The sequence below is a fragment of the Pinus tabuliformis genome, chromosome 3_1, assembly GCF_031772625.1.
Source record: "Pinus tabuliformis cultivar Carrire ecotype Pingquan chromosome 3_1, CPIR1, whole genome shotgun sequence".
Lineage (NCBI taxonomy): Eukaryota > Viridiplantae > Streptophyta > Pinopsida > Pinales > Pinaceae > Pinus > Pinus tabuliformis.
Genome location: NC_142301.1, coordinates 253,466,597 through 253,476,056, shown reverse-complemented (window position 1 = coordinate 253,476,056; position 9,460 = coordinate 253,466,597). Strand labels below are relative to the sequence as shown.

At 41.9% G+C, this 9,460-nt stretch overlaps 1 protein-coding gene across 1 annotated transcript; it reads right to left on the bottom strand.

Annotated features, from left to right (window-relative positions):
* Window positions 1–6,489: 6,489 nt before the first annotated feature.
* Window positions 6,490–7,647, bottom strand: LOC149186750 (uncharacterized). The gene is made up of 2 exons (XM_089412681.1): window positions 7,260–7,647; window positions 6,490–7,160 (listed from the first exon to the last, which is right to left on the bottom strand). The coding sequence occupies exons 1-2, from the start codon at window positions 7,441–7,443 to the stop codon at window positions 6,832–6,834; spliced, it is 513 nt and encodes a 170-aa protein (XP_089268807.1). The 5' UTR covers window positions 7,444–7,647; the 3' UTR covers window positions 6,490–6,831.
* Between the last annotated feature and the right edge of the window lie 1,813 nt (window positions 7,648–9,460).

The following is a 9,460-nucleotide window of genomic DNA, read 5'->3' as shown; positions in this document are numbered from 1 at the left end:
GGCTTTGATGAGCAAGTGTGTTATGACTGAGCCATCCTCTTTCGAGGAAGTTGTGGAGGATCCCGCATGGGTAGATGCCATGGTGGAAGAGTATGATTCTATTGTCAGAAACAGTGCATGGGAGATTGTTCCTAGACCGGAAGGGAAATCAGTGGTGGGTTCGAGATGGATCTACAAGGTCAAGCAGGCAGCTGATGGGAGTGTGGAGAAGTACAAGGCAATTTTTGTTGCCTGAGGCTTTTCACAGATAGAGGGGATCGATTATGAGGAGGCCTTTGCACCTGTCGCAAGGTATTCTTCCATACGGACGATTCTTGCTCTCTCAGCGCAGATGGGATGGCACATTCATCAGATGGATGTGAAGATTGCGTTCCTCAATGGAGTCATTGAGGAGGAGGTGTACATTGAGCAGCCCGAAGGCTTTGAGGTCTTCAACAGCGAGTCGCATGTGTGCAGGCCTAAGAGAGCGTTGTATGGGTTGAAGCAAGCACCACGTGCTTGGTACACACGGATAGATAGCTATTTCACAGGACTTGGATTCTCCAAGAGCGAGGCGGATCCTAACCTATACCAGATTGTGGTGGAGGGTAAGTTGCTTATCATTATACTGTATGTTGATGATTTGATTCTAACGGGTGATGAGCTGTTGATACTGTCATGCAAGAAGGATCTTGCTACAGAGTTTGAGATGAAGGACTTGGGCCTCCTTCACTATTTCCTAGGATTGGAAATATGGCAGCGCAGTGGTGGACTGTTTGTTTCTCAAGGCAAGTATGCTCGGGAGATACTGGAGAAGTTCAACATGCATGGCTGCAAGCCTGTTGATACTCCTCTTTCTGGAGGTTGGAGGAAGGAGGATGCCACTTCGGGAGAAGAAGTGGATGCCACTGTTTATCGACAATTGGTGGGGTCGCTGATGTATTTGTTCAATACACGACCTGATATATGCTATGCAGTTAACCAGCTTTCACAAGCTATGGTTAAGCCTACCAAGCTCTTCTGGAAGGCGGGCAAGCATGTATTGCGCTACTTGAGAGGCATATCGGGATATGGTTTGTGGTACAGATAGGAGGATGAGGTGAAGCTATGTGGCTTCACGGATGCAGATTGGGCAGGGAGCCCAACGGACAGAAAGAGCACATCCGGAGGGGTCTTCAGTATTGGATCGACAGCAGTTTCTTGGTACAGCAGGAAGCGGAGATCCATGGCACTCAGTTCAGCGGAGGCCGAGTATATGGCAGCAACTTTGGCTGCATGCGAGGCTATATGGATGAGGAAGATCCTGGTTGGTTTGTTAGGTTCTCATTTGGATCCTACTGTGATTTACTGTGATAACCAGAGTTGCATTAAACTCTTGGCTAATCCTGTATTTCATGATAGATCTAAGCATATTGACATCAGGTACCATCATATCAGAGATTGTGTGCAGCGGAGGATCATGTTGCTTTCATACATTCCAACGGAGGATCAGGATGCTGATATTCTGACGAAGGCTCTCACCAGGAGCAAATTCGAGTACCACCGAGGCAGGATAGGGGTTGCTGATAATCCATATCTTGTCGAGAGGGAGTGTTGAGATTGCAACAAGATGATGGAGCTTAGTGAAAAGAGTCGCCTTCACTAAGTGGGCCCACAGGCAAATTATGGCGCAAGTTCTATTTTTGATCACAGTGTGGATGATCACAGTGTGAGTGATCACAATGTGGGTGACCAAAATGTGGGTGACCAAAGTGTGGGTGACCACAGTGTGGGTGATCAAAGTCTACTTTTAGACTGGCTATCAAAAATAGAAAAGTCAAATATTATTGTCTCATAATAATATTTGGACTATAAACTTGATCTTATTCTCTTGGAGCACTTCAGTTTGAGCTACAGATGTGGCCCATGCAGTTATCAGAAGGAAGTACGCTTTTCTTATGAGTCAGTTGAGTTGTTGCATGCATGACTTCAGTTAGAACTCAATCAGTTGAGTTTGGTGGAGTTGATTGTGGATTTGATGGAGTTGTGTTCAGTTTGACTTGGTTAAACTAGTTGTAGTTAGTCTAACTGCAGATAGACTAATGATGAATTGTTAAACTAATTATTAACTCATAATACAACTATAGAATACATCAGTTAACTCAGTTGCATGTCAGTGCATGTTCAGTTCAGCAGGGACAGGTGTTAGAGAATCAGATTGCTATCAGTTGTGACTATAGTTGTGCATCAGATCTTGCACAATCAAAGGGATTGAGTATGCCAATGAGTTTTCTCATGTATTTGCCCAGTTTGTAGCTTCTGCTCACGTCTTACACCTTGTGAGTGATTCTTTGGAGGTGAAATACGAGTTTGGTAGACCATTCTCATTCATTCTTGAGCAGGTATTGAGCAGTGGAGGCAGGCAAGCAGTGGAATAGATTTGGAGATCAGATCTGAGCTGTATTTTGTGTAACAAGTGGAGCTGGTACTGGATTGCTTGTGATAAGCATTGTACTTTTTAATGTTACATGGTCTCAATCATTAATATACAAATAGTGTGGGGTTTTTAGCGAGATGCTTTCCCCGGGTTACATACTGTGTTAATGTGTGAATGCTCTTGATGTTTTATTGTTATTGATGCTGCTATATTGATGATCAACGTAGAGGAGCTTATATATTGTGTATGTATTCCGCAATAGTACATGATCAAGATAATCTCCATTGAATATGCGTTAAATTATTCAAAATTTCTACACCCAGGTCCATGAAGTAGTCTCCATCTCATCTGCAACATGTTGTCCATGATGTTTTCTATCCTACATCACCATCCATCTGCAAAACATCCATCTCCTCAAAGTGAAGAGATCATCTCATCAAACTCCAACTCTCGATGTGCCACATCCAGGTCCATGAAGCAACCTCCATCATATCTGCAATGTGCCATCCCTCAAGTCTATCATAGAAACAAGTATACACCTGTCTCATCTATCCATGTGTTGCCCATGATCATAGATCAATCAGCTCCCATGTGTAAAAAGTGGTTAAGTCTCGGCTCAACCCATGCCCAAGTGTTGCCACCAAGGCATCATCATTGTTGTAACTCCAAAAGTCACAATAATCTCATGTCATCATGAGCTCGATGGGTCATCTCCAACCAACATCTCAGCAAGCATACAAGTCTCGGCCCAAAGGTCCTTGCAAGATGCCTCAGCTCTCCATGTAGTAGGAATGCTCCATAGTCTGCTCACAACTCCATCCAAGTCCATGGCCTTGTTGTACAAGAGTGCACAACCTCTCCATCAGCTCATAAATAAACCATCTCCATGTTACACCAGCAAATCTACTTGCACAACATCCTTTCCTTGGCACTCCTTATTGGATTCCCATATGACACCTCTACAAGTGCTCCTACATAATGTCCCTGCATAGACTGCCATGCTCCATGCCTCCAACCTGATGTCCATGACTAAATTGCCCATGTAGTCAACCAAGTAGACCCATCACAACAATCGATCATCCTCATCCAAGTCTGCAATCATCGGTTTAGTGAACTCAGTCACCCAACCATATCATTATCATGAGTCCCTTCCATCATAGCTCCCCCACTAAAGGTTCCACCAAGACTATCTCTTGGTCTCGACCATGAGAAGTCCACCCAAGCAACTCAAGTGTGTGCCCTCCTCAATCTGTCCATGAGTCATGCCGAGCACTTAGCCAATTCTCCATGTGGCTAAAGCATGACCCAATCTTCTGCAATAATCATCATGTTCCTCCCTTGTCACGGGCCTTTGTACCTTCTACCATAAGGTCACAAACAACCCCAACAAGTCCTGCAATAGTCAGAAATCCTTGCTTCTCCATACAAAGTCTCATTGTAGACATCCATGCTAAGATCTTCCCTAGCACCGACAAACTGATTTTGCCCTTCCCTACAAATGATCCATCTACCAAATACTCAAATGAAACACAAGTATCAATAGTACTTACATCATCATCATCATGAGGCTCCTCCATGTGAGTATCCTCACCGATCCATGTCTGCAAACTACACGATCCTGGTCCAACTTGATCATCCTCAATTTCATCCTCCATCGTTGTCACATCTACAACATCTTCAACTATCATGGCTCCCTCTTCCTTGTCAGCACAATCTGCAACTTCATCCTGCTCCATTGTCCAACCAAGTTGAAGAAGTTCGTCTTCAACATTCTTTTCCAAGACTTCAAGTTCCTTTCGAATCTGAGGGTTCTCTTCTTTCAATCGCTTCAACCTGTATAAGGTAAGCAAGAGCTTCCTTTTGCATTCTTCTAAACCTGCCATGCCTTGTCGTTCATCTTGGCCCAAGCACAAAGCTTCTCCTCTGCTAAACCTGTTTCACCATTCACCTGAATCACCCTGATATTCCACCTGTCACCTGCAAAACTTGAACTCCCTTTCAAGTCTTCGGTCTTCGTAGAATCAACTCCTTGATTCAGTTCACCAGCTCTGATACCACCTGTCACGAAGTGCAGGTGTGTATCAGCTTCAACGCTTCAACACCAACACCAGCTCCCCGACACTAGCTCTGATACCACCTGTCACGCCCCTACACCTGCGGTAGTCTTTCAACCGCTTATAGCGAGGTGCGGCACTACCAATCGTTTTCTTTTCACCAATACTTACGATTGTAGACTATGCCTAACATTCCACTTATCCTACTTAGTTTGTGTTTCACAACCAAGTATTATTAATGTGTTCCTTTATACAAGTGAAAGCCCATAACATTCACATAAACAACATTATACAAGAGAAATGCACAACAGTATAAAGGGAGGGGCAACTCCCTACAATATGAGTCTGCCTGAATCAATATATATAATCTTCTTTTACAAGTACAAGTTAAATATTGGGAAACCCCAAATTTACACTTAGCCAATTTTCAAATTCGGCAAACTCGGTTGCCCAGCTCGTCGGCACCTCCGCACGGTCGCCGCACGACTCACCAACCCTTCGTTCACCTTGTCGCACAATCGTGTTGTTTGCCCAACTTGGGTGCGCCTCGCCGTAACCAAGTCACCACACACGGGCGTCTCCGCACGAGTCACACCTCTGTTCACAATCTCAACACTTCACCATTTTCATTGTACACAACTTCCGCGTTTGCCTCTGCACGACGGGCGGGCGCTCACCCGAGCTGCCCAAGAACCCGTGCACAACCACCCAACCGCACAACCGCACACAACCGGGTATTCACGCCTTCACCCGTGCGCCTTCGCACAATCGGGCGCCCTCGCCTTCACCCGTGCATGCCTTGCACAACTAGGCGCCCACGCCTTACCCATGCATGCCTTCTCTTCAACTACTGGGCGCTCCTTGCCCAACGCCTTCGTTCACGTGATACACCCGTGCATTCAACCCGTGTAACCTCGCCCAAGACTTGGGCGCATCTGGCTACACTAAACCTACACCTCGTATCCTTTGAACTGCGCCTTTCTCCTTTGTTGAAGGTTGAAGATGTGATGATCAAATGAGCTCCACGCATCATTTACTTATACGAGTGGCAGGGCGAGTTAGGTTACCCAGCCGACTCGTCCTCCACGCTATGACACACCCCTACTCATTGCAAATGCCTCTAAAACTCGTGTCGGCCTTGCTCCAAGTATGGGTCGGCCATGGGTTCTCAATCCATGCTCCCACCCATCTAAAAACACATCGCTCTCCTTCCTTCGTGCGTATTTTTACTTGTCTCCACGCGCACATCAAATCTGAGCTCGTTCATCGCATTTCCCCAACCGCTCGTTTGCTGCCAAACGCGGTCGTACCTCGGGTGGAACCGCAGGCCCAGCTATGGACTTGGTACCCTCCAACCTCTTCGCTCTTCCTGTATTTTGGACTTAGTAGAATGTGCAGTTAACAAACAGAATCGACAACGTAAACAACTCAATTTAGTAGAATGTGCAGCCATCTGGACAAAGAAAATCGACAACATAAACAACTCCTTAATCTACAAGCTAATCTACAGGGATGCATTGAGAAGGCTAATCTACAGGGATGGAGAGATTTAGTTTTTGGTTATTAATTAATAACGAAGTTATCTTTGATTTCTAAGAGTTACAACGAAACCTTTGATTTGAGGTTGGTATTCTTTTTGAAAATGATATAACTTTGTGTGTTTTTTTAGTTGGGAAAGATTTATATATAAATTTCTAATTGTTTCAAAATTTATAAATAATTAGAGAAATTGTACAATAAGAGAAAATATAGAAAAAATAGTTAAAATTTAAAAAAATTGTTTTATTTATAAAATTTATAATTTTTTATTTGAATTTTAGATCATCTATTTTTTCCTATATCTATTGGAATTTGAACTTGGTACCTATGATTCAAACACTTTCTATGTCCATAAAAAAACCCAAATTCCACTTGCATAGACAAGTCCAAAAATACACATAATAGTTATGAAAATTTCAACTTACACATCTTTTTATTTTGACTACGTCCAATTCTAAACAATATCAACCCAAAAATTAGAATATACTACATTATTCAAAGTATCATCCAACTAATCGGAAGACAAATTTAATTAAAAATTATCATAATAATATTCAGACTTTCATGGTGCACATGTCGGAAGACTTTGAATGTCACAAATTACAATACACTAGAGAAGCACTATTTTATGGTAACGCTAGAGAATAAAATATTGAACATCGCATGCACTTAGAAAACCAGTCACAACTAGAAACCACTCTAGAAACTTTACATTACGATGCAATTAAGCCCATTATACGAGATCAAACGCCAGACCGGATGATGCTGTTGCTACTAAATCGCCCAACAAACAATCAAATTCAGCCATAACAATGAATACCGATCCGCTGTAATTGCCAAAATTCAAGCGCCAAATCGAGTCACATGAATACTATTAACGTTTGTAACCAACACAAGTACAATTGATGATGTCACGACGAGAGCCATGGTGCTCAAAGTAGCGAACGCAACAGTTGGCCGTGTGTAAATCAAATAGTTGTGCAATAATCCCACCCACCGGCAAATTCTGGAATGATACATGGGATACAACTCCTTTTCCCAATCCATCCATTCTGATTCTAATTCTCCTTCCTCATGAAACCTGCGATTTTCTCTCTCCTCTTGCAGTTTCAGGTTGTTGATGCGCTTTCTCAGAAACGGCATATTAGCATCCACTATACTCCTTCCACCCCCTGCGCCATTCAAAAATGAAGTAGGTTATAAATATTCATTCAGTTACCATAATTGGAAAAATTAACAGTAAGCAAAGGGTAATTAAGTCTCATGATTACCGCTATCAGACTCGTAATCTGGTCCAAATTTTGCTCTAACTACATTTCTCTGCATTGCTTGCTTTCTCTCCGCCATTGATAATGTCCGTAACGTCCTTTGGGGAAGCGAGAGTAGAGCGCAAGAGATACTTTGCGGATAGAGAGCTCCATGAGAGGGCCTGGGCAATAACACTGTAGTATCCATAAAAAATATGATATCGATTTTATGCTTATCTTCTTGTTACTTGCCCTTATGATCTGCTATTGAGATTCTACAACTGACACGGTTGTTTAACGCCCTGGAAACTTGTAAAGAATGTAAGTGATCTCTATTAGAAGAGGGAAGCAAAATGCTGACATTTATAATCATAATTGGATGACTCCCTTCCTCTGCTGCTTCCTCTGCCCTCCTCGCACTGCGTACAACAGAAGCTCAACCCTTTGCGCGTGCCACTGTATGCAGCATAGGATTCATAGCTTATACCTTAAGATTTCATTGACAATAACACGGTTTCTTCCGCGTTCTCCAGCGCTTTCCTGCGCAATTCGTGTAAATTTAGTGAGTTGTCCCTGTTGTCGTTTCTACTAGCTTCTACTAGCTAGTGAAGCGTATTATAAAATCTGAGCCGTGTCTCAAGAGCTGCCACTTCAATTCGAGAAGCGTAAGAGACCATGACGAAAACATTTGAAAACGAGAACATAAAGCTAAAATTATGAAAGCTCCAGCGAAGATTCGGTGATATTTCTTCAATGTTTTTCCAATCCTTTTAGGTATACAGTATGTGGGGATTGAATAATTATATTTAAGTTATCAACAACTGTCATGATTTTGATTAGTTTCTGGTATTTATTGTTAAATTCAAATGATAACGCAGTGCCTATGGGGTCATTTAAAATCAGCGCGTTGTAAGGTCATAAATAATGTTTTTCCAATCCTTTTAGGTATACAGTATGTGGGGATTTGATTAATTATATTTTGATTAGTTTCTGGTATTTATTGTTAAATTCAAATGATAAATTTTATAATGTGTAATGTTGTGTGTTCGTCATCAGAATTGAATTGAAATTTTGTTCATGTTAACCAAAATAAAAGTTATAAAATAAAAAAATTAAATAATTATACAAAACATTTAAATAATTTCTACTTATTAAAAAAATAATTACACGTGAAGAAATTCATCCTATTGATCCTCTTGGCTCATGTTAGGTACTTATTTAAGATGGATCTATGTTGGTTCTACATAATCTTTTTTTTCAGGACGAAAAAGCTAGATATTATATTATATGAGAGATATAAGAGTCAACATGTTTACATCTGTAATTGACCCAAAAACATTTGGTCAAAAAGGGATCAGCATGGAAGCATATCCAGATAATAATAACAGAATCTAACCAGGATATATAGATCTGGGAGATCCCCAATGTATCAAGATCCAGAGATCATAGAGTGTGGAAATCATAAGCAGAAATCGCCAACCAGAAACACAATATATACATAAGCAAAAGACAGGAGGAGAAGGATTCTGCTGAGAAAGAAATCATGAAGCAGCACCATAAGACCAAAAAAGATCCAAGGAAAACCAGTGAAACAAATATAAGCAAACCTAGAAGTCCGGGAGAGAAAATTCTTGGATATAAAAGATTTCCCCATCAGAGAAAATCTGCAAAAACCATAATCCTGGAGCAGATTGAAGGCCCATTTTAGACAGAGAATCGGCCTGCATATTTTTGTCCCTACTGATGTGGTGAATAGAGCCTCCGACCAAACAACCCCAGAAGAAATTGATCCTATCCATCCAGCCAATCAGGTGAGGCACTAATATGTGATTTTTTCTTGAGACGAAATCTACCATAACTTTCGAATCTCCAAATACCGAGACATGCTGAATATCAAGAAAGAGGCAAAATTTTAAAAGTCCAGCAAGAGCCATAGCCTCCGCTTTACTGTTGGAGCCTTTCCCTCCATTCCAGTGAATGGAGAAATGAGTGTTTTCATTTATCATAATGAGAATACCACAACCACAAGAGCCTTGTTGTTCAGCTCCGTCGAAGAACGCCTTAGGGAAAGATGAGCACTCCTTTGATTGACCAGCGTAGGCGACCTTTTTTTGATTGATAGGCTTCTGCGGGAGGGCTTCAAAAGCAGCGACAATTTTAACGATGATTTCCGAGCAAGTAGATTTAGTGCCATTGAAGATATTGCTGTTACGCCACTTCCAAAT